Raw genomic sequence first — 25,987 nt, forward strand, 5'->3', positions numbered from 1 at the left:
GGACAAGGTGGAGGAATGCAGGTATGTTCCACCAGGTTTTATTAAGCTTAGCAGACGCAGAAAGGGCTGACGGGCAAGGAAAGTCTGGGGCAGTCTGGGAAATAAAAAGTTTTGACCCGGGCCGAGAGAGGTTGAGGCTGGGGAGGGGAGAGACGGACTGGGGCGGTGGGGGGCTGTCAGCAGAATGGATGAGAACGGAAAGGTGAGAGTGAGAACGGGGGAGGGCGAGAGCCAGAGACAAAGAGACACGGAGAGGAAAGAGGAAGAGAGAGTGCAAAGGATGGGGCAATGGAACAGAATAGATTGGGATAATAGTTGGCAAGGGAGCGAGGTGAGGCGAGGTGGGAGAATTAAAAATTGATAGGCTAAAATAGAGTTCATCTGGCCCATCCATCAAACTGGGGAGTGTGGGGGGGGGGGGCACAACACCAGAGATCCAGACCCTCTCACACAGAGAGTTTTTTAGGACCGCTTTGACTCTTGCAACCGCTGATCAGAGAGGGAGCTGTTCTCTTTGCCGGGTGATGTAGGGCACATTCATCTATACAATAATTCCCTTTGCAGAAAGGTGACGCATAGCAGGGGTGTCACTGAACAGACAAGATGTGCGACACGGCTGGATCTCACGATCTCTAGTGTTGAGCGGCTGCCAATTACTGCATTCTGTTGGATTTTGTTTTGTACGTGAACCTTATTCAACCTCTGAAAGAAATGTGTGGTTGTGGTATCGTGGTCCGATTCCCAGCCAAAGGTTGTGGATCCTATTCCCAGGGTACACACACCACCTGTATGCAGTCTAGAGCAAGATGCCGTACCTCTACCTGCTCCTTATTGACATGTATCTGAATTCAGTGGAAGTTACTTTGTAAAAAAGTATCCTCTAAATGATTAATAGTAAATAATACGAAGAGTGAAAAATCTTAGCATTTCATTGTAGCATAGCCATAGTCCCATATTGACAGCCTCATAGCATAATTGGCTAAGGTACTTTGGCAGATAGTGATTATGGAAGGTAGAAAGCACTATGATTGACTTAGGATACAGCCAATGAGGCACAGTGAATCAGCAGAATCAGGAGAGTAGAGTTAGGTTAGATATCACTATTTTGCCAAAACATGACTAAGGCAATCATAACATGAGGCCAAAGATATTTGTGTAACTCTCCGTCCCCCTTCTGTTTGTCCCCGTAGGGCTACCGTCCGTGTGCGCTGCGCGCCTCCATCCTGTTCTTCGTGCTGAACGACATGGGCTGCATCGACCCCATGTACCAGTTCTCCCTGGACGCCTACATAGACCTGTTCAACCTCAGCATGGAGAAGAGCCCCCGCAGCCACAAGCTGGAGGAGAGGATCTCCCACCTCAATGACTACCACACCTACGCCGTGTACAGGTGGGGACGTAACCTCCTAACTGTAGCCCTAACCACACCTATGCCGTATATATTTAGTTTAAAAACGTCAACCTACGTTCATGGCTATACCTGGGTTGGCCAAGCTATGGCAGCTCTGTTAAAAGGGATCAGGGGTGGGTCTATGCTTCTCATTGTCTAGAGTGGACAATGGAAATCTGGGGCACAGAGGAATGTCTGTGTTTATATATATATATGTGTGTGTGTGTGTGTGTGTGTGTGTGTGTGTGTGCGTGGCGTGGGCGTGGCGTGCGTGTGGGCGTGTCCGTGTGTGTTCGTGTTTGTGTGTGTTCCAGGTACACGTGCAGGGGACTGTTTGAGGTCCACAAGCTGCTGTTCAGCTTCCAGATGTGCACCAAGATCCTGGAGGTGACCGGGGCCCTCAACATGGACGAGTACAGCTTCTTCCTACGAGGGGGGCTGGTGAGAGGACACACACATAGAGATATGCACATATTATCATACACACACACACACACTCACACACAAAACCAGAAAAAACACAGAGATACACATGTGTGTGTGTGTCTAACACACATAGACACACACACACACATGAAAAGACACACATAACTAAACACACACGCAGCTTCATTTAATTTGATATTCCCTTTTGGACACACACCCCCAGACACACACACACACACCCACACACACACAAAGATTTGTGCATCACAAACCCCCACAGACACAGACACATACACACATGAATAGACACAGACGCACCTTGATTTCATTTCATTTTCACTTTTCGAAACTCTGAAGAGACATCCTTTGAATTTCCTTAAGACCTGAAACTGTCAGAATATCCCACGAGGCATCCCTTTGTGAAAAACAAATTAGCATTGTAGCAAAACAACTTATTTGTTGCTGACACCCCTATAACAGTTACACAATCCCCTGTTTGTTCCTCAACATTTTTATAATCATATCAAAGTATGCCAACCCTAACAGATAGCGACGACGGAGGTCTTCACAACTTCATATGTGAACTGGAGGCCAGATTTTGGAGTTGATTTGTGTGTGTGTGTGTGTGTGTGTGTGTGTGTGGGGGTGTGTGCGTGTGTCTCTCCCACTGTATGTGTGGGTGTGTGTTTGGGTAGGTGCTGGACAAGGAGGGTCAGATGGACAATCCGTGCAGTAGCTGGCTGAGTGACTCTAACTGGGACAACATCACGGAGCTGGACCGCCTTCCCAGCTTCCGTGGCATCATGGCCTCCTTCGAGCAGCAATCCAGGGACTGGAATCTGTGGTTCACCAGCGCCCAACCTGAGAGTGCACCCCTCCCCGGTACACACACCCGGAACAATCTTTGTTTTGGTCACACACCTGGAATGCCCTTGTTTGGGGTCATGTTGCTTTTCTTTTCTTGTCTTTTGTTTAATAATATGTGTGGCAGTCTGAACAATGGCTGAGACTATAACAGAAAGCGCTTTGTGTTTGTGGGTGTGTGTGTGTGCGTGCATACCCCTGCCTCTGCATTTATTAACTTCCCAGTGTTAACTTGAGTGTGACAGTGAAGAACAATGGGATCTTGGATTAAGAAACAATTCACCCACTGTGTGTGTGCGTGTCTCTGTGTGTGAGAGTGTATATTCCAACCCCATCGATGATTAATATGTCTCTTCCTGACGTATATATATATGGATGTGTATATATACATATTCTGTGTGTGTGCATGTGTGCGTGAGGCAGGATATCTGCCGCTCAGCTCCTCTGCTTTATTCCAACAGTGGGGATTAGATTAGACAAAGTTCAACCTCAATATGAATATGATCACAGGAGGATTTCTCCTGCTGCTGCCAGAGGGCTTCTCTCTCTCTCTCTCTCTCTCTCTCTCTCTCTCTCTCTCTCTCTCTCTCTCTCTCTCTCTCTCTCTCTCTCTCTCTCTCTCTCTCTCTCTCTCTCTCTCTCTCTCTCTCTCTCTCTCTCTCTCTCTCTCTCTCTCTCTCTCTCTCTCTCTCTCTCTCTCTCTCTCTCTCTCTCTCTCTCTCTCTCTCTCTCTCTCTCTCTCTCTCTCTCTCTCTCTCTCTCTCTCTCTCTCTCTCTCTGCTCCTGAAACACCCCACTGTGTGTATCCTAGTCAGTGTAATGATGTCGGCCCTGTCATTCAGAACTGTACTTTTTACCATCCCTGAATTTAGGAATGGAAGAAAAACTTGTTTTTGGCCTTGCTGAATATGTCACTCTCTCCCTCTTTCTTTCTCTATCCATCTCATCCTACCTCCCTGTCTCCCTTTACCTCTCTCTCCCTCTGTCCCCCTCCCTCCCTCTACCTCCTCTCCCCTCTCCCTCCGCCCTGTAGGTGAGTGGGATGGCACTCTGAAGGAGCTCCAGCGGATGTTGGTGGTACGGTCCCTGCGTCAGGACCGCATCTCCTTCTGCGTCACCTCATTCATCGTCAACAACCTGGGCTCCCGCTTCGTGGAGCCTCCGGCCCTCGATATGAAGGCTGTGAGTGCACCGGGGCTTTGGTTGTTAAGGCCCCTGTCTCTTTATGTTTCTCATTATGTCCATGTTCTCTATCCCTGTATATTCCTCCATCTCACCCTCTCTGCCTCCCTCTCCCTCTCTTATCTCAACCTCTCTCTTTTCTCTCATCTCTACCTCTCTGTTCTGAGTCCCGCGCTCTGTCGTTCTCCCTGCCTATTTATTTTTTCTCTATCTTTTCATCTCTCCCGTCTCTTTTTTCTATGCATCCTCTTTCTCTTTCCCTTTATCCTTCCCTAATTGTTTTTTATCTTGCTCGCCGACATCCTCTCTTTCCCTCTCTCTCCTCTATATCTTCATCAATCTGTGTCCCTCGCTATCCAGCTCTTCCTCCACTATTTTCCATCTTTATCTCTCTCTCTCTCTCTCTCTCTCTCCCTCTCTCTCTCTCTCTCTCTCTCGCTACGTCTCTCTCTCCCAGGCTTCCTGTCAGCGGGAGGTCTCTCGCCCACACACTCAAACCATAAGCCTCTCTTTGATTGACTCTGACTACTAAAATTGGCTGCCAGGCCGAGCGTCTCTCTGTCTCTTCATTGTTTCTGTGTGTGTGTGTGTGTGTGTGTGTCTTTGACAAAAGAGCCGCAGCCACCTTAAAGTTAAACACGTCTTGTTTAAGTTTCAGTCTTTTTTTGTGTGTTGTTACCATGGATCCTAGGAGCTCTGGTTCCGCCTGACGGCAGATGGCTCCCGAAGTCCCCTTCTCTCTCCCCTCTCCCCTCAGACGTGTGTCAAGTGTGGTCATGCCCACTTGTGTTGTTCCTCATCCCCCTTTTTAATTTAATATTGTTTCCCTTGTGTGTACTCCACCCAAATCATCATCATCCGCAACATTACCACCACTATCCCCCATTCGTCCTAACCATCATCATCACCACCCTTATCGTCATCATCATAACCACCACCATCACCACTATCGTCAACACCACCTCGATCATGACCAACACCACCTCTACCACCAACATTCGTACCACTGCACCACCACCGCTACCAACACCCCCCTCATCCCTACCACTTCCCCACCAACCCCTCCACCACCACCCTCTATTCCAGGTGATGGAGGACTCCACCCCCAGGAACCCCCTGATCTTCGTGCTGTCCCCCGGCGTCGACCCCACGGGGGCCCTCACCCAGCTGGCCGAGGCGTCTGACATGGGCAGCCGCTTCCACGCACTCTCCCTGGGCCAGGGCCAGGCGCCCAACGCCAGGCGTATGATCCAGGAGGGGATCAAGCAAGGTACCGTAACCCCTCTCCTCCATCCTCCGTCGCCTACTCCACTCTCCTCCTCCGTTGCTAGGAAACGGGCTTGTTGTATCTTCCAGAACCCTCTGATTTGGAGCACGGTGCTCTCTGAGGAGGATGTGGCGGGATGAATATTTGATTGATCCACTGTATTTAGATGAGCCTTGCTTTCTCTCTCGCTCTCGCTCTCTCTCTCTTCTACCCTTGCTCTCTCTCTCTATCTATCTTCTATCCTCCTTCTCTGCCACTCGCGCATCCACCGGATTTGCAGTAGTTCATTACAGCAGATGAGACCCATGCTTTTCCGTAGTCCCCCCCTCCCCGGTAAACAGGTAAATGTCACTGTTATACATCACACAATTACTTTGCTTGCCGGGGAAATGTCAATTTATATTTTCTTGTCTTTGATTAATGTTCACCTTTTTATTTTACCAATGTGCTCCTTCCTCCCTCCTTCTCCTACACTCTCTCTCTCCTTCTCTTCTTGCTTGTCATACAACCGCTAAGTGAGTCTGATAAATAATATGTTCTTTATTAGTCCCAGATGGGACATGAGGGCATTTGATCTACAGGTCGGTAGGGCGCTGACCGAAACCCTGATATTAATTCCTCTAAAAATACAAAACCATCAACCCTGGGTCGCTGCATGCACATTGTCTGCGGGGTGTCTCGTACGAGCAGGCGACCAAGCCAACACACAAAGAGCTATTTTAAGTCGAGCTAATTGAGCTGTAGGAGAGGCTGATGAGGGGCTCAACAGGGAGAGACGTGGAGAGATGCTGTGACTAATGGTCATTGAGTATGTTTCCGTTCCCTGGTAGTCTGTAGGGTGTAATGTGTACTGAGTGGAGGATGTGTATGAGAGCCGGAGACCAGATTGTGTTTATCTGTTCAACCCTCCCTGGTCTCTCACGCTACTTAGACTTAGACTTAGACTAGACTTAGACTTGGCTTTATTGATCCTTTTGGGATAACTCCCTCAAGGAAATTGAATGTCCAGAAACACAACACAATATATATATACAATATAAGATAAAACAATAAACTCTTAGCTAACTATAAAAAGTAAACAATAACAGTAAACAATAAACTCTTAGCTAATATTGAAAGTAGAGTAAGACTAGAAGTAAAACAGGATTCAAGTAAAATAAAAGAAAATACATGTAGAGAACTGTAGAGAGGATAAATATAGATAAACATATGGCTGTATATAGCATTGTGTTGTCATACAGTGGATAAATAAATAAATGATAAATGACATGACATTCACAGAAATTAGCAGTTAAATAAATTAAATTAGCAGTTAAATTAAGCGGTGTGTAGTCAAGGAGCAGTCTCTCTCTATCACACGACCATATCATCTCCCTTACTCTCTCTACCTCATCACTATAGACACTATAGACACTTCTGAAAAGACCATAGCCAAAATAAATGTAGTTTATCTCCACAACTGCAAGGGCTGTAATATGTAATCTTGATACCAAAATGAAGATCCTGCGAGGATGCGTCCTAGATTGTTGTGCAAGTGAAATAATCAATGTGGACACCAACGTAGATATTTGAGGAAGGTCTACTCTAGACGAATTCTCCAAATAAAACAATAAATCTAATGCAATCCAAAATTGTCAGGTTTATATTTGAACATATAAACTTGATGACAAACAAGTGGATATTTTTAGGACCCAATGTTCTCTTTTGACACTTAAACCCTCTATGAAATGGTCAGGGAGAATATAATTGAATGACACCAAGCGAAACCATCGCAATTGCATCATTCAGTCACAGTATAACTGAATTCCTTTAAAATAAAATCAGTCGAAGCAACTAAGCATATTGAATGAGATGAGGACACAAGAAGATATTGCTGTACTTGATAACTCTATACTGTCTTCCACAGGATGGATGCTCAAATTAATCATTATCACATAAGAGGGAGTGCTGATGTTCATTATAGCAGTATGACCCAGAGTGTGATATTGCTTTTATACAACCGTTCTACAAGCCCCAGTTATTAGTTAACAGTAATAAGCAGCAACACAAACAGTTCAGCGACTGGGCTGTTGCCAAGCAACGCATAAACATCTATCTGCACAGTGGCTTGCTACTCTGTGTAGGTCTACGCGTTACCCCAGGCCAGCTATTTGGTATCATGTACCGTTTCATTTCTTTGTCTTTATATTTCCATTCAATGTGAAATAAGTGTCTATTGACCGATGCTTTGGTGCCATGTGTGATTCCAATGAGTTCACTGATTGCGATTGTTAATGTTGGCTGATTAAGGGTTATTGGAAACACCTGCACAGTGTAGTGATAAAATTAGTAAGAAGATGGAAAACTAGAGAAATATTGCAAATACTAGATTTATATATATTCTTTGTATTTATAATAATTGAATAATAAAATGAGTGCCAAAAATAAAATACAGAATAAAGATTTAAACATAATCTATAATATACAGGTACTCTGTGGTAAAAAAAACACAAAAAAACGGTCTGCATATATAGTGCAAAGTAATTCTTTCTAAAGGTTACCTCGGCGTGTCACTGTCTACTATAATGCTGTTTAGTAGTCTGAGGTCTTCACTAAGTCCGTCCACCCCTGCCCCCAGGCCACTGGGTGTTCCTGGCCAACTGCCACCTGTCCCTGTCCTGGATGCCCGAGCTGGACAAGCTGGTGGAGCAGCTACAGGTGGAGCCTAGCCACCCTGACTTCAGGCTGTGGCTCAGCTCCTCCCCTCACCCAGACTTCCCCATCGCCATCCTGCAGGCCGCCATCAAGATGACCACCGAGCCCCCAAAGGTGCATGCCGACGTGCACATGAGTACACACAGATGTGCACCCACGTACACACAGATGTACCCACTTCACTTGGATCCCTGCTCATGTACACACAGGCACACCAAAGATGTGCACACACATACACACAGATGTACCCACTTCACTTGGATCCCTACGCATGTAAACACAGGCACACACACAGAACTCCTTACACGATATTAACACACATACGAAGCAATCATGCCTGATGCGTACACAAACACACAGAAATAAACGCACACACTCCCAACACGGTGCATACACCGATACACGCATGCAGATATACACGGCCACACATATAAACACACGCACCGCACATACACACATGTCACATATCTATACGTGACATGCACCACGATATATTAACCACACACATGCACGCCTGTATGTGTAGAGTGCATGCTTGACTGCTCCCATACACACACACACACACACACACACACACACACACACACACACACACACACACACACACACACACACACACACACACACACAAACCATTCCAATGCTCTGTTTATACTGATCTGCTCTTTCCTTGCACATCCTCCAAACATCACAGGCAGGTGCACGCAAATACTGCCTGACCTTAATCTCTTCTTTATTACCATGTATACCTGATCTCTCTCTCTATAACTCTCTCTCTCCATTCCTCCCACCTCTGTCTCATCCCCTCTCTCTACATCACTCTCTGTCTCGCTCATCATTCTCAACTTTCTCCCTGTTTCTCTCTGCTTCTCTTTCCTATTTCTCTCTTCATCTTTCTGTCACCATTCTTTTCTCTTGCTCCCCCTCTTTCTTTCTCTCTCTCTCTTCCCACCTCGACTCGATCCCCTTCTCTCCTGCTCTATTTTGCTCTCACTCCTCTCTCATCTCTCTGTATCCATTAACTTTCTCCACCCCCCGCCTCTCCGTCTCTCCAGGGAATAAAAGCCAACATGAAGCGTCTGTACCAGCTGGTGTCGGAGGCCCGCTTCGCCCGCTGCTCCCGGCCGGTGCCCTACCGCCGACTCCTCTTCTCCCTCTGCTTCTTCCACAGCCTGCTGCTGGAGAGGAACAAGTTCCTGCAGCTGGGCTGGAACATCGTCTACGGCTTCAACGACTCCGACTTCGAGGTCCGTGCTTTTCCGCAGCGGCCATATTGGCCTAACCCGGAGCTTCACGTCCGTTTATGTATAATAAGAACTCGACAAAAATGGGCTCGCAAGCGGAAACGCTAGCAGGCGCAACATTTTCTTTTTATTCCCCAGCATTTACATGCGCATTAGAAGGTCACCGAAGCCGTGCATTTGACTAGCGCATGGATGTGTAATATGATATCCTGGAGCATGGGTATTAGTCTCTCTCCGTGGAGCACGATGGAGCTGGCGCTAGTGTGAATGCTCAAATTGGGGACCGGACATCGCGGACAGGAGGATCAGTTGAAGGGGCTGGTTCTTACCCCCCTCACGTCCTCCGCCTCTCTCCTCCTCTCTCCACTCCATCCCCTTCATCTGATTAAGGGCCTTTGGTTGTCCCGGTGAGGAATGAGGGAAACCAGCATGGCACCAACTTCGTCTAGATTATGTTTGAAATGATATTTGGGGTCAATTTAATCAAGTAGTAATGACTTTGGCTGAAGCTATCAAGGATTTGGATTTGCCCATTTATGCCGTTCAAGACACACATTGACATTTACATTTAGTCGGTTGGCAGATCCTCACATCGTCTTACGAGTGAGCCTGAGAACACTCAATAGCATCCAATCAATATTTGGAGCGCTACAAAAATGTAGTACACTGCACAAGTTCTGCACGACCAGTTATTATTTGCGTTAGTCTATTATCGAAGACAGTGCACAGCAACAAAGTAATGGGAGAAAGACGGTATTTAACGCTAGAAATAGATTACTGGGTCCGTGTCAGTGAAGCTAAACGTTAAAGTAGTTCAAGCATCTAGCATGGGATGGCAAAGGCTCCTCCCTGGAGATGTTTATAACGAGCTCGGAGGTAATGCAGGATCGGCTGTTTGCCCTGAGTCGCGGCCCTGCCCTCCACCTCCGCTCCGCTAAGACAAAACTCTGGATAAGGAGATTCCAAGCCAGACACCCGGGCTGTGATTAACCTGCACAACAGCCTGTGAAATCAGCTTAGAGGGCCTGGCAAGCTGAACACACCGAGACACCGGCGCCGCTCCCAGGAGCTGCTACAAGCTCAACCCAACTCCATGTCTTTAGAAAGACGCACACAGATACACACACAGCTCCACAAATACACACATGTTTACACATACCGCACATAGACACACATACACACACACGCATACCCATGTATGTGGAGTTAAACGCCACTCAACAAGAGCAACACACTGCTATGCAGAAATACAAATCCTTGCTTTTAAACACACCCACACACACATTGAACGCACAAAGCTCCCAGTGGCTCTGTAACCGCAGGGGTTCCACTAAGTGTGATTTCTGCCCTCTCCACCGTTCCTTCTTGTTTTCAGTTTAGGTTTGGTTATTTTTTCCACCACTTACTCAAAAGCCTTTCTTAAATGTCACGTCAACACCAGCCTCTCCACTTGGACCCACACTGTTCTTAGAGTGGACACAGATACTCACCCACAGGGTCGGTGTGTGTGAGTCACTTCTGAAACTTAAAAGGAGAAATAAATAAAAATAAACAAATTGACATCTAACCCTGATAAAGATTCTGACCTGTCAATTAGATCTCCATGAGCTGACGGCCTGTGTTTGTTTTGGACCCTGATAACAACCCTCCCTATCTCCCAACCCTTTATCCCCCTCCCATCCCATCCTCCCCCCCTCCCCTCCCATCCTCTCCCCATGCTCTCCTATCCTCCCTCCCCACACTCCTCCAATCTTCCCCCTCAATCCCCCCCCCCCCCCCCCCAAACTCAAAAACATCCCCCTTATCCCCCCCCCGCCACCCCACTCCTCCCCCTGTCCCCCCCCAGGTGAGTGAGAACCTGCTGAGCCTGTACCTGGATGAGTACGAGGAGGTCCCCTGGGACGCCCTGCGCTACCTGATCGCAGGCGTCAACTACGGCGGCCACGTGACCGACGACTGGGACCGCCGGCTGCTGGCCACCTACATCAACGAGCTGTTCTGCCACGCCGCGCTCAGCAAGCCCTTCTTCAAGTAGGACCCGGGAGTGGTGTATACATGTCGTCCGTGGATGGCCTGTGTGTAGACATGAATACATACATACATACATACATACATACACACCCCCGACAGGTACACACAGACACGCATACACAAACACATACACATGCGCCCATAAACCCACGCACACACACCAACATTTCTATTCTGAATCCTCTACGTAGCAATATTTTTGCCCATGCCTGGCAATTACATTTGTTTGTCTTGAACACAAATATAGCCTACTTTGACACAATTAGGAAAAGAAAAAAATATCACATATTCTAGAGGTCAAGCTGTGAATCCACAATTTCACACAATACTGATGAATTTCACACAATAGCAATGTCTTTTTTAACATCCAGGGAGGATGTGTGGGGGGAGATTGGGAAATGTGATGCAGACTCCAACCTTCACACACCTTGTGTTCTCTAAACGCATACAGACGGCCTGACTATGCCTACCTATTCTTGACGGTGTGTGTGTGTGTGTGTGTGTGTGTGTGTGTGTGTGTGTTGGGGGGGGGGGGGGGGGGGGGGGGCGGGAGCGCACTGCGGCTCTGGCAGGTTCAGTCTCAACTCCCTCGGCGACTCAGATTTCTTGCACTTTTAGGTGGGCCACGAGCACCACCATGTGGACGGTTTCTGTATTGTACAAAGAGATAGAAGGGAAGAAAATAAACAAATCGTGAAAGTAAAAGGAAAACATATATTCGTCGAAACCCGGGGAATACGAACACACAGATTAACTTTGACTGGTGCAGTTAAGATTCCGCTTTTCACCAGATTTTCCTACCTTTTATCACTGGTCTGTAATACAGCACACAGGCATCGACATGGCTGCCTCATTCACTCAACACCGAAAGGCTTTAGTGGTCCCTGACAGAGTGGATTTTATAGTCTAGGTGTATGTCTTTGTGTGTGTGTGTGTGTGTGTGTGTGTGAGTGTGTGTGTGTGTGTGGGTGTGTGTGTACCTGGGACATGAAGAAAGGAGTGCCGTGTCAGTTAAGGCTCTGTTCACGGTCCCCTATTGCCCACTGGTGGCTGAACATTATAATGTAGTGTAAGAAGTGAGGAGAAGGGCAGCCATTGTAGTGATTGTAGTGTTTTGCCCGCGGCCAGCCGTCACCTGGGGGGGTTAACTAGTGTGTTGTTGGATGCCAAGGGCAAACCTCTGCATATACTCGCATGCGTCTCCGCTCCAGCACATTTTAAAAACTACTTTGTTAAAGTAAGTGTTTCACTGAGTGGACGATATGCAGTTAGGCAGCAACTTTATTAGTTCAATTGGAATGTGAGAAGGTTTTTGGTAAATTATTGCTTTTATTACCATGGTGTCTGCTCTGGATGTAGGTGTTCAGTGGTGCGGGCAGCTCTAGATATACTTTGCCAAAATAATAAAACACACAATCAATTATTTAGAAACAAATAATAATTAAATACAGACCGCATTCTTCAAAAATGAAACCGGCTCTGTCGCTCCAAGCAATGGAAGCAGAAAGGATTTCGTTCTTATTTTAAGAAAATCCATCTGTGCCGGCTCATTTGGTCTGTGTGTGACTGGTGAAGGGTGATCTTAGAGCGTATAGTAAATGTTCCTTTAGCGCGAGGGAGCATCTGGTACAATAAAATCAATGAGCAGGGCACATAGCCCACAAAGAGAAACATCTCACCTGTCTCTCTGTCCGCACTAGAACTCTGACAAGCCCTATTTTTTTCCTTGATGTGTTTCTGATGGTCTTTTGGTGCCTTTGAGGACAGCACAATGCAGACACACTGGGAGGTGGGTTGAAAGAACCAGGGTAGGATGTGTGGCATATAAAGGCCCTCTGGATGAAATCAATAGACGGCACGTTGACGACGTGGGTTCGCGCACGAGCAACTCTCTACTCTTTACTTCCTTTATTTCACAGCAGGTAAACACAATCAAAACCACTCACGGTAGCCCTTTATGGCAGAGTGAACCATGTAATACAAAGCAAACAATGTCTCTGCCACTACATTGCACTACACTTACAACTTCATGGGGATGGGTACAATGCCTACCTGCCCAACGACCCCCTCCCTGGGTTGACTTCGGAAGTGTTATCCGACTTACAATATTGTAGGGGTTAGGGGCTTACGCACATTAGTTACCATAGGCACTTATTGTATGTTGTACGTCCTTGCACTTATAAATAGCACTTAGTGTTGTGTATCATCTCATCCTAGCTAGCTTTGTTGTATATTGGGAAGGGGTCAACCCTAAAATTGCTAGTGCTTGGCACTTTGTTCTAGGAACATCCTTACTGTACTCTTTCTTCTGACAAATATTGTAAGTCGCTTTGGATGAAAGCGGCCTAATGCCCTAAATGTAAATGTAAATGGGCATCTTTCTGTAGGATCCCTAAAGATTAGACTGCAGACTTGGGAGATCGGACCTAGAACCTCTGGGCTGGGAGAACGCTAACCGGCCGCACACTAAACCACCCTGCACCGTTCTCAACCCCGACCCTCTACCCCTGCAGGCTCTCGTCCCTGCCCACCTACTACATCCCCCGGGACGGGCCCCAGGCCTCCTACCGGGAATACGTGGGCCAGCTGCCTGCCACGGAGCACCCCGAGGTGTTCGGCCAGCACCCCAACGCCGACATCGCCAGCCAGATCGCCGAGACGCGCACGCTGTTCGACACGCTGCTGTCGCTGCAGCCGCAGGTCCCCAGCAGCACTGCGGGGGCCTCGGGGCCCAGCAAGGAGGACAAGGTCAGGGCTCAGGAGGGTGGGGGGGGGGCTGTGTGTATCATCAGTGAGAGGTTGCTTTTCTTCAACTCTCATTGTAGAGATCTCCAAAAAATAGGAATGGGACATGTTTCTTTTTATGAATGTATTAATGTATCCCTGCATCTTATTTATTTACTCATGTCACTCATGCTTTGGTGTACCTACTGGCGGCGCTGTGTTAGCTCTGCCATGTATTAACGGTCGTGGGGTAGCTTCAGTGTGTAATCGGCCTGCTGTGTGTGAGCAGCTGTGTGTGTCGGCTCGGGTGTGTGAGCGGCTGTGTTTTAGCAATAGCGTGTTAGCGGTGAAGAGTTAGCCTGCGTTGTGTTAACAGCAGTGTGTTTGCCAGTGCCGGTGCCTGTCAAGACGCTTCTGCAAGCTGCAGAACCCCCCTCTGTCACTCATGTGTCACTAGTGTTTGGCAAAATGTACCGCCAAAACCCATATTCAGGAACAGCCTTTCTATGTGGTTGCCCCCGTGTGTGTGTGTGTGTGTGTGTGTGTGTGTGTGTGTGTGTGTGTGTGTGTGTGTGTGTATGTGTGTGCCCTTGTGTGTTAGCGTGGATGTGTGTGCATTCGTGCGTCGGGCTTGCTCTGAATCCGCCATCGCTTAACCTCACGAGCACGGGGGTTTTCCCGGTGGTGCCAAACAGCGGTCTCACACCTGTTCCCCCCCCCCAAAGGTGCTGGAGCTGGCGGCCGACATACGGGAGAAGCTGCCCGAGGCCATCGACTACGAGGGGACCAGGGCACTACTGCAGGATGACCCGTCGCCCCTCAACGTGGTGCTGCTGCAGGAGATCCAGAGATACAACGCCCTGCTGGACACCATCAGGTAGGCCCCCACGCCTGGGCTCCGGGGTCGACAGGGGAGAGAGTGGTCTCAAAATTCAGACTTTGGGTTTTTGTATGTTAAGTCTGATGGCAGACGAGCTCAAGTCTCCATGAACAAAGTGTTTCCCTTCTTTCACTTCGGATTTGGTTTTCGACCAATCGTACCGCTGGAGGCAGGGATCTGTAAGTGCGTCATTTGCAGCTCACGTACTCGACCAGCAGTGGTTAAAAGACTGTAAAGGTTTCGATTCACCACTGTGTAGACTAGCCACTGTGGAAATCCATTTATTATAATCCCCTTCTGAATGCTTCATCCCCTTGCGCCAATGAGGTTTACTCGGTAGAATATCTCCGTAACGAAGCGGGAAACGAGGTGTAACCCCACCCCTACTGGGCCTGGGTGTCCGGCCCAAGGCTACTAGGTCCCAGATTAGGGGATGAGGGAGGCTGTGGGGGATGAAGGGAGTTGAATGTGCAACAGTATTAATTAGAAACCGTTGGTGATGCCGTGTCTGGCTCACAATTAAGCTAAGTGTGGGTGTACAACAGTGTGACAGAGAGACATAATTTGTGCCTGCTAGGATCTGTGTGTGTGTGTGTGTGTGTGTGTGTGTGTGTGTGTGTGTGTGTGTGTGTGTGTGTGTGTGTGTGTGTGTGTGTGTGTGTGTGTGTGTGTGTGTGTGTGTGTGTGTGTGTCTGTCTAATTTGTGTGTGTGTGTGATTCTAATTTATGTATGTCTTTTTTTGCATCTGCGTGTGAGTGGGTGGGTATATGTGTATCTAATTTGTGAGTGTGTGTCTAATTTTGATGCATGTGTGTGTGATCAGATCCTCCCTGGTGGAGCTGGAGAAGGGCATCAAAGGTCTGGTGGTGATGTCATCCAACCTGGAGGAGACCTTCAACTGTATCCATGACGCCCGCGTCCCACCACTGTGGGAGAAGGTCTCTCTCTCTCTCTCCCTCCCTCCCTCGCTCTCTCTCTCTCTCTCTCTCTCTCGGTCTCACACAAACAAACAAGCCCACACATCTACAAATAGAAACACATTTTATATTCACCCTCGCTTTCATCTCCCTCTCTCCAACATCACAAGATGTATTTCACACCTTCTCTATTTGTGTGTGTTTGTGTTTATTTGAATACACATACGTGCGTGTGTGTGTTTGCGTATACCTGTATGCACGTGTGTGTGTTTGTGTATTTGTATATATATGTGTGTGTCCGTACGTGCGCATGAGTGTGTCTGAGAGTCTGCGTGCGTGTACTTGTGTCTGCGTACACATACAGGATGTGTGTGTTTGTCGCCCACCACACCTGAATCCTCGAGCAATCACCAAACAAGGGCTCTTCGGCGGCGTGGTGAGGAGCAGAACCGCTCGGATCAATACTTTAGAAACGGGTGTCGATTGGCAGTACTGCTGGCGGCCCGCAGCCACGGGGATGGAGGAGCAAATGAGAAGCCCGGCTCAGGGAAAATATATATGGAGTGTATCTCTCTCTCTCTCTCTCTCTCTCTCTCTCTCTCTCTCTCTCTCTCTCTCTCTCTCTCTCTCTCTCTCTCTCTCTCTCTCTCTCTCTCTCTCTCTCTCTCTCTCTCTCTCTCTCTCTCTCTCTCTCTCTCTCTCTCTCTCTCTCTCTCTCTCTCTCTCTCTCTCTCTCTCTCTCTCTCTCTCTCTCTCTCTCACTCACTTTCTGTTACCCTGTTAATAGATAAGGCCAAATAATCCACTTCAGTGTATGCATGTTAAGGCATACTGCTGTTCATTGCTGGTTTGTTGTTAACTTACTTTAATCAATTTGCATAGAGTGACATCCATTAACCCTGATGTTGGGTTGGGTTGGAAGTTGTTTCTTCAAAATAAAAGCACACAGGTATATGCCTATCTACACTATCCTATTTACGGTTACAGCACACAGGTGTTAATACAATGTCCTGATCCTATTTTCATTTTTGCTTTAGACCCATGCACATTCATTGGCATCCATTTGCCTTGATGTAAACAGGGTTCAAAATAAAAACACTGAGTAAGTTAGCAGTTCTCATGTGCTCTTATTCAGTGGCTCTCTGGTTCTGGTCCAGTGCTGCTGTTCTGTCTGTCAGATGCTATAAGCCCTCCGTTCCATTCTGACCGGTGACACCGCGACATGATTGGCTGACGTCAGCCGGTCAGACCCCCGCAGGCTGGACTCTGTAGTGACTCACTGCCCTCTGGAGTGACTCACTGGGCTGTGGGTAACCATCAGTCTGCCCTGCCGCACACAGACACACACGCTCATACACACACACCTATTGTCCACACACACGCACACACACACACACAGACACACACACCTGGGCTGTGTTTGGTCCTCGCTGGGTAAAGGAAAGTCCCGTTCTAATGAAGCCAGAGCAGGGCACGGGAATGCTGCCAGGGCCTCATTATTCTCTCTATATATAACAAGAAATTTTATTTAATTCAAATATATGTATTTTTCCATGCAGAACTTTGTTCAGATGGTACGGGTTACAGTGTATTAGGACATGTGAGGCAGCTAGTATAAAAGCACAACTCAATAACCAAGTACATGTTGACAGCAGTGAGAGGTGTCAGAGTATCAAATATACACGATGAGTGGATGTGTCTATTTGAATGAATGTGTGTGTGTGCGTGTGCGTGCGTGCGTGTCTGCTGGAGGGAGCAGGGGTCTGTACGGGACAAAAGCAGTGTCTGCAGAGTAATTGTAGTGTAATAAGACCACTAGACCAGTGCTGCTATATCCCAGAGACAGCCACAAACCCAATACCACTGTGTCTGTGGGTAGTGTGTGTCTGTGTGTAGTGTGTTTGTGATCTTATTCTGCTGACCTCTTGCTAACTAGACCCCCCCCTCCCCCCCTCATCCTATCCTTATTTTCCCTTCCTCATCTGTTCCTCTCCCGTCTCTTTTTCTCTTCTCTGGTCTCCGTGTCATTCAATCCATCTCTCTCTCTCTCTCTCTTCTCTGTCTCTCTTTCTCCACCTCTGCTCTCTCACTCTATATTTGTCTTCAGTGCGTTCTTGATTACCAACCCCCATGTTACCTCGCTCACACAAACGCAAACACATACACACAAACGCACACACAAACACGCATACACACTCAGAGCACTGTGTGGTCCCCACCCGGTCTCGCCATTGTTCCATCCCGCCATCACGTCTCTCTTTCTATTGGGGTCTCTCACTTTGTTCCTATCTCGCTCCCTCTCCCTCGCCCTCTCCCTCTCACGTTTTCTCTCTGGGACACTCTTGGTTCTCTTGGTTTAGGTCACCCTCTCTCTCCCGCCCTCCCTGTAGGTATGTTTCTCTCTCTCTCTCTCTCCCTCCGTCTCTTTCTCTGTCTCTGTATCTTTGTGTGTATCTGTGTGTTTCTCTCTCTCTCTCTCGCTCTCGCTCTCGCTCTCGCTCTCTCTCTCTCTCTCTCTCTCTCTCTCTCTCTCTCTCTCTCTCTCTCTCTCTCTCTCTCTCTCTCTCTCTCTCCCCCCCTCTCTCATTGCTCTGGCATGGCAGCATATCATTAGTTGAGCCCAGAGACGGCTTTTCTTTTAGCCTGCCTGCCTTGCTCTCTCTGTGGCCATCTTGTGTCTCATTTAATCACAAGCCTCTGTGTGTGAGCGTGTGTGTGAATGTAGGCCTGTGTGTGTGTGGGCCCATGTGTGTGTGCGTGTCAGTGAAAGGGATATTTGAGAGTTAGAATGATTGCATTGCACTCATGTGTGTGCAGCTTGCACAAGCATGTGTCTTTAATGCAGGTTTTGCGTGGGTGCACACTTGAAATATTTGCAAGTTAGAAAGATTGGATTAAACACGTGAAGTTTGCAAAGGCGGGTGTGTGTGTGTACATACATTTGTGTGTACGTGTGCATGCACTCGTGTGTGGGTGTGTGTGCATGCCTGATCTCAGCAGAGCCCTCAGGCTGTTCATCTATCTGGTCTATCTCGTCCTAGAGTGCTGTGTGTTTTAGGCTCCAGCAGCAGGGTGGGTGGTGGGAACATGTGTCTGCTCCTCTGATCCCATATCAGACCCCCTCTGGTCCCAGCTGGGCCCCCTCCCACCGCCCTCCTCCCTTCTACACAGCCGGACACATCACACACAGCTGTACCTCGCTTATTCTAAGGCCTGCTGCTGGCTGCAGATGTAAAGTGACACTTTGCCACACACTGATAACCGATGGCAAACCCCCCAAAAGCATGCTTACTAGAAACGGGATCACCTTATCCAAATCGTGGTAACGCAATCTCAAACCTCATCATCCAACTCAAATCGTTTTCAAGCAGTCTTAAACCAGATCACCAAACCAAATCATGATCACTAAATCTAAATCCGGATAATCCTATTCAAATCTTGATCACTTGGTCTAAAACCAGAACACCCAATCCAAAATATGATTACCTACGTCTAAAACAGGATCAACCAAACCAAATCATATTCACTAAGTACTATTCACTAAAGCAGGATCACCTTTTTCAGATCATATTCACAAGGTCTTATTATGGATCCCCCAATCCAAATCACATTATATAGGTATACATTCTTAAACCAGGTAAACCAACCCAAATCATCACCCATCTAAGTTTGTTAGGTCTTTAGACCTGTACAAAAATACAAAGACATTGGCAACTGCTACTTCAAATATAAAGATTGATACTTTCTCTATATATATAAAGTGTTGGTCAGTGAAGCGTCCCTCTAGACAGCGGTAATGAGCTATGTAGTCTGGAATGTAGTGATGTTATGGTCTGGAAACCTTGTGGAATTAGCCCCAGTGTCAGCTGCTGCAACTGTCTGTTCTCTGGGCTTCTACGAGATCCACAACAATAGTGATGGAATAAAATACTGGAGAAAGCCAAGGACATAGCTGCTGTGATCTAAAGGAGCTAGCTTGTCCTTTGCCTAACTTCTGTGTCCGACACTTTAGCTAGCTTTGTGTTGTAGCTTGCTAGTGTGTTTTCTAATGTAGCTAACTTGGCCTATGCTATTACTAGCTTGTCCTATTCTCAAACATACTTTTCCCCTCCTTTAACTAACTTGGTCTCTTCTAGAGCTAGCTTTTCCCCTGCTCTATCTATAACTAGCTTGTTGGTTCTATTCTAAAGCTGTCTTGTCCTATTCTATATCGAGCATGTTTGGCCTGTGCAATAGCTAGTTTGTCTTCTGCTATAGCTAGCTTGTCCTATGCTGAAGCTAGTGTGTCTGCTTCTGTAGCTAGTTTGTCCTCTACCTTGACTACTCATAACAGTGCTCTCCTCCTCTCTCCCTCCCATCCATCCCTGTCTCCCTGCGGGGTCTTCAGGCCTACCCGTCCCTGAAGCCCCTGGCCTCCTGGACCCGGGACCTGTGCCAGCGCATGGATCAGTTTGCCCGCTGGGCCACGACGGCGCACCCCCCCGTCCTGTTCTGGCTGTCCGGCTTCACCTTCCCCACAGGCTTCCTGACCGCCGTGCTGCAGGCTTCTGCACGAAACAACAAGGTGACACGCACACCCAAAGACACACAAAAACACAGGCGCTAGGGCTGTGCCATATGGACAACATCCTCTATCAAGATATGGGTTGTTTCGGGTTGTCTCGATAACGAAATATGTCATGGGCATATCCACAGGTCAGTTGTTAAATTAAGTAAGTTTCAGTAATGTAATGTTTCAGCTGAAACATTTTTGAAAGATACGTGATTGAAAGATACGTGCTTTTGGCTGAGCGTTCTAGGAAGAAGGGGGGTGTGTGACGACCCACAGCAACTTTGCGATACTTTTGTAGTACCATTGTTGTAAAATGAGTATATAATGAAATGATGTTGTATATGAAATGCCCCACACACCATAGCGTTATACTGAGAACCCCAACCGTCTCTTGGGTTGGGCTTCTCAGAATCATCAAAATCAACAGCTGTCCATAACAAACAAAATCACAAATCTGTACACTAAAGACTTTCCCGCTGTCCTCCATGTTTTGTATTCTTCGAGAACGTGTAGGGAACTAAAAACAGTGTCAGAATGATGTAAAATAATGCCCGTAAAGTAAAACAGCGATAGGAACGATAGAGAGAAATATCTATGGATCATTTTTTCTCCCGTCCCCCGATAAATACCGTTATATATTCTACAACCCTAACTCACACTGATTGACACTCATAAACAGACATGCAGATGCTCACGCATGAAACAGGTGCATGTAAAGAAACAATACACAGACACACACACACATACCTGCACATACCCAAGGTATGTCACCATTACATAGGGACAGAAAGTATATGTAGCATTTCATTTCTCCGTAATGAACACCAACAACAGCATCCTCCAGTGATGCAAATACAGTCATCCCCCCAATTATATTGACACAAGAATCAACGGCATCCAAACACACACACACGCTACACATCCCTGGGCTGCCTTGCCTGCTGCCAACTGTCGCTAGCTATTGCCGCTCATCGCAGGCAGCGTTAGCCTCTCAGCACGGCACAAAGACACTAGCACAGCGGCCTGATGTTCTCCCTGTGAGATCCTACCGTACTCATATGTGTCACATTTACTGTGTATGAGTGACATGGTCTGGGAGGCGACCAGTGACAGGGACGGTGTCTGTGGCAGCAGCCGCCTGTCAACATTGTGTTGTGTCGTATGAGTTGTGTATCGTGGGCTGCGTCATGCTTTTGCTTCATTTGAATTTTGTTTTTTATTCTGTGTTTGGATTTGTGTTGTTTTGTAGTATGTGATAAGTTGTGTTCTTTGTTGTTGTATAGTGTGTGGTGTTTTGTGTTCTGCTATGTGTTAGTTGTATTCATGTGTTGGATTTTGTATACTGCTGATACAGATTTGCACTGTATCATAATTTCTTTCTCTGTTTTTGAATTAGTACATATGATGTGTTTGTAGTTAGTAGTTTTGTATTTAATGTATTATGTGTGTCGGTGGAAACCTTCCTGGCCGCAGTACATGAAGTTGTGTTGTGCTTAATGTTATTTGATGTTGTGTTGTCAGGTGTCGGTGGACACCCTCTCCTGGGAGTTTGTGGTGGCCACGATGGATGACAGCCACCTCCTCTCCCCCCCCAAGGTGAACCAGCGACCTTTACATCACCATAACCTCACCTCCTCCACCAACGCTACGCCCTAACCGTTAACACTGACCCTTCGTCCCCTCACCTCCATCACATTCATCATTTCACACCGACGTAGGGATTCAGATTCACACTATTCCCCCCTGAAAGCCCTGTCATCCTCATCGCTCCTGAAAGTGACTCTGACTTTTCCCTCTGCCTAATAATAGCTGCTCACTTCCCATAGGGGTTCTCTTTTGTAAAGTTGATCATCATGGTCTTGTGTGTGCGTACATATGCATGCATGCACGCACACACACACACACACACACACACACACACACACACACACACACACGCACAAACACTGAATCATTCACTCTCAAACACACACACAATCACACACACACACACACACACACACACACACACACACACACACACACACACACACACACACACACACACACACACACACACACACACACACACAATCAAACATACACATACACATAGACACAGACACGCACACGCACAAACACTGAATCATTCACTCCCAAACACACACACACACACACACACAATCAAACATACACACACACACACACACACACACACACACACACACACACACACACACACACACACACACTCACATACAAATAAGAATAAAAATACAAACAAGAACATTTTAGAGTAACGAAGTGCAAAGAGCTCCCCTGACGGTAAGGGGGCCTCCTGCTCTTCTCCGCTGTGCCCAGGACGGGGTGTACATCCGGGGCTTGTACCTGCAGGGGGCTGGCTGGGACAAGAAGGGCGCCTGTCTGGTGGAGGCCGAGGCCATGAGGCTGGTCTGCCCCATCCCCACCATCCACTTCAGACCCACCGAGAACCGCAAGAAGACCGCCAAGAGTGAGCCACACCCACATGCATGGATGGATGACTGGCTGCATGGCTGGATGTCTGTCTGCCTGTCTGTCGGCCTGTCTGAATGATTGCCAGCCACTCTGAATGAGTGTTACTCTGACTGTACTGTTAGTCTGGCTAGGTGCCTGTCTGCCTATCCGTCTTTCTGTCTGTCTAACCTGTCATTCGGCCAGCCGGTTATCTTCCTCGAACGTCGTCTATGCCTGCCTCCACTGCCACAGCCCTGGAATATTTTCCCTGTGTGTGTGTGTGTGTGTGTGTGTGTGTGTGTGTGTGTGTGTGTGTGTGTGTGTGTGTGTGTGTGTGTGTGTGTGTGTGTGTGTGTGTGTGTGTGTGTGTCTTCACCTGCTTGATGATGTCATTCCCTACAGTGTCTCTGCTTAACAGCTGTCTATTATCTCGCTCTGTGTGTGTGTGTGTGTGAGTGTGTGTGTGTGTGTGTGTGTGTCTAATATCTGTCTGTCTGTCTCCATGTAGGTATGTACGTGTGTCCCTGCTACTACTTCCCGGTGCGTGCGGGTGGGGGGGGGATGCCCTCCTTCGTGGTGGGGGTGGAGCTGAAGTCGGGGGCCGTCCCCCCCGACCACTGGGTGAAGAGAGGCACGGCCCTGCTGATGAGCCTGGACTCATAGAGACACACACACCTAGCACACATACACACACAGACACATACACACTGCAGGACCTGGACGCATAGAGACACACACACCTAGCAGACATACACACACAGACACATACAGACTGCATGACCTGGACGCATAGAGACACACACACCTAGCAGACATAAACACACAGACACATACAGACACATACACACTGCATGACCTGGACACATAGAGACACACACACCTAGCAGACATACAGACACATACAGACACATACACACTGCATGACCTGGACACATAGAGACACACACACCAAGCAGACATACACACACAGACACATACAGACACATACACACTGCATGACCTGGACGCATAGAGACACACACACACATAGCAGACATACACACACAAACATACACACAACATGAGCTGAATACATAGAAACACACACACAATTGCATAATCGGTTATTATATATTCATCGTTATCGATCACATCTACTATTTATTACATTAGTCATCCATAAACATACACACAGTTACATAAACGACATTACACAGACACACGTATATATTTGTATGTAGATATTCACATACACACAGGGCCATATGTATGTGGGTTTGTTTTGAGACGTGTACGAAGTGCCTTCTATTTCTATGGTTCTGTATTGGTTACAACGTGTATTTCTAAGTTACCTTATTAATGGTGGTCATGGGCAGCAGCTGCGTGAGTTGTAAGTATCTAAATGAGTGCTGAATAAAAACACTGTTCCACACCTGGGCTCCCTCTGGGACAAGAGTGACTCATTCTCTGACACATTGAGGTTGTCTCTCTCTCTCTTCACCTCTAGCTGTGGCTCGACCTCACCCTCTCACACCCTCTCCCTCTCTATATTCCTCCCTCTACCCCTCTCCCCCCCTCCACATCCCTATGTCTCTCTATCTCTCACCCTCCACATCCCTATGTCTCTCTATCTCTCACCCTCCACATCCCTATGTCTCTCTATCTCTCACCCTCTCCCTCCCTTCACATCCCTATGTCTCTCTATCTCTCACCCTCTCCCTCCCTCTACACCAGCATGTCCCTCCCTCTCTCCGTTCTCTTGTCAGGCGACACTTAAGAAGCTTTATTCACTTCCTCTTTGCATCACTCTTTCCATTCTGACCCCTTTTTAGTTTTTGTTCTTCTCTCACACACACACACAAACACACACACACACACACACACAGTCACTGTTATGTACTACGTCATTTTACAGGGAACTTTGTTTTGTTAGAGCTTTGTATCGGGTCACTGCCAGTATCTGTGTGTCTTAAATGCTTTGCATTGGGTTTAGTTGTGCGGCCGTGTGCGTGTTGTTTTGTTTCCATGGGTGCGGGTTTCATATTGACAGTATTCAGTATAGTGTGGCATGCAGTAGAATGGTGAGAGGTATAGTGTTAGGAAGTTTTGTAGTGTTAGCATGTTGTGTAGTATAATGTTAGTATGTTGCGTAGTATAGTGTTTGAATGTTGTGTAGTAGAGTGTTAGAATGTTGTGTAGTAGAGTGTTAGTATGTTGAATAGTAGAGTGTTAGTATGTTGAGTAGTAGAGTGTTAGAATGTTTTGTAGTATAGTGTTAGTATGTTGAGTAGTAGAGTGTTAGAATGTTGTGTAGTATAGTGTTAGAATGTTGAGTATTATAGTTTTATCATGTTGTGAAGTATTAGTATGTCGTGTAGTATAGTGTTAGTATGTTGTGTAGAAGAGTGTTAGAATGTTGTGTAGTAGAGTGTTAGTATGTTGTGTAGTATAGTGTTATTATGTTGTGTAGTAGAGTGTTAGAATGTTGTGTAGTAGAGTGTTAGTATGTTGAGTAGTAGAGAGTTAGAATGTTGTGTATTATAGTGTTAGAATGTTGAGTATTATAGTTTTATCATGTTGTGAAGTATTAGTATGTCGTGTAGTATAGTGTTAGTATGTTGTGTAGAAGAGTGTTAGAATGTTGTGTAGTAGAGTGTTAGTATGTTGTGTAGTATAGTGTTAGTATGTTGTGTAGTAGAGTGTTAGAATGTTGTGTAGTAGAGTGTTAGTATGTTGAGTAGTAGAGAGTTAGAATGTTGTGTATTATAGTGTTAGAATGTTGAGTATTATAGTTTTATCATGTTATGAAGTATTAGTATGTCGTGTAGTATAGTGTTAGTATGTTGTGTAGTAGTGTTAGTATGTTGTGTAGTAGTGTTAGTATGTTGTGTAGTAGAGTGGTAGAATGTTGAGTATTATGGTTTTATCATGTTGTGAAGTATTAGTATGTTGTGTAGTATAGTGTAAGTATGTTGTGTAGTATAGTGTTAGTATGTTGTGTAGTATAGTGTTAGTATGTTGTGTAGTATAGTTTTAGTATGTTGTTTAGTAGAGTGTTATGTTGTGTTGTAGAGTGTTAGAATGTTGAGTATTAGTTGTATCATGTTGTGAAGTATTAGTATGTTGTGTAGTATAGTGTAAGTATGTTGTGGAGTATAGTGTTAGTATGTTGTGTAGTAGTGTTGTCCTGTGTTATCACGTGTAGAATAGTATTAGTATGGTGTAAGTATGTATATGTAGTATCTTATTAAATATAGTGATAACATGTAGTGTAGTATGGAGTTAGGATGTTGTGTAGTATATTGTTATCATAGTGTAGTATGCTATGTATTATGTTGTGTAGTATGTTATGTGGTATAGT

At 46.7% G+C, this 25,987-nt stretch overlaps 1 protein-coding gene across 1 annotated transcript in view; it reads left to right on the forward strand.

Moving 5' to 3' along the window:
- Positions 1 to 23,430, forward strand: part of dnah2 (dynein, axonemal, heavy chain 2) — a 186,475-nt gene extending 163,045 nt beyond the window's left edge. The window contains exons 70-84 of the mRNA XM_030338322.1: positions 1,191 to 1,390; positions 1,705 to 1,831; positions 2,512 to 2,698; positions 3,714 to 3,862; positions 4,949 to 5,132; positions 7,747 to 7,937; positions 8,879 to 9,070; positions 10,914 to 11,098; positions 13,612 to 13,846; positions 14,548 to 14,699; positions 15,527 to 15,641; positions 20,008 to 20,184; positions 21,694 to 21,768; positions 22,513 to 22,663; positions 23,156 to 23,430. Of these exons, the coding sequence (XP_030194182.1) occupies positions 1,191 to 1,390; positions 1,705 to 1,831; positions 2,512 to 2,698; positions 3,714 to 3,862; positions 4,949 to 5,132; positions 7,747 to 7,937; positions 8,879 to 9,070; positions 10,914 to 11,098; positions 13,612 to 13,846; positions 14,548 to 14,699; positions 15,527 to 15,641; positions 20,008 to 20,184; positions 21,694 to 21,768; positions 22,513 to 22,663; positions 23,156 to 23,310 (2,475 nt within the window). The 3' untranslated portion in view covers positions 23,311 to 23,430. The remainder of the gene's footprint in view (positions 1 to 1,190; positions 1,391 to 1,704; positions 1,832 to 2,511; positions 2,699 to 3,713; positions 3,863 to 4,948; positions 5,133 to 7,746; positions 7,938 to 8,878; positions 9,071 to 10,913; positions 11,099 to 13,611; positions 13,847 to 14,547; positions 14,700 to 15,526; positions 15,642 to 20,007; positions 20,185 to 21,693; positions 21,769 to 22,512; positions 22,664 to 23,155) is intronic.
- Positions 23,431 to 25,987: the final 2,557 nt, after the last annotated feature.

The sequence above is a fragment of the Gadus morhua genome, chromosome 17, assembly GCF_902167405.1.
Source record: "Gadus morhua chromosome 17, gadMor3.0, whole genome shotgun sequence".
NCBI classification, from domain to species: domain Eukaryota; kingdom Metazoa; phylum Chordata; class Actinopteri; order Gadiformes; family Gadidae; genus Gadus; species Gadus morhua.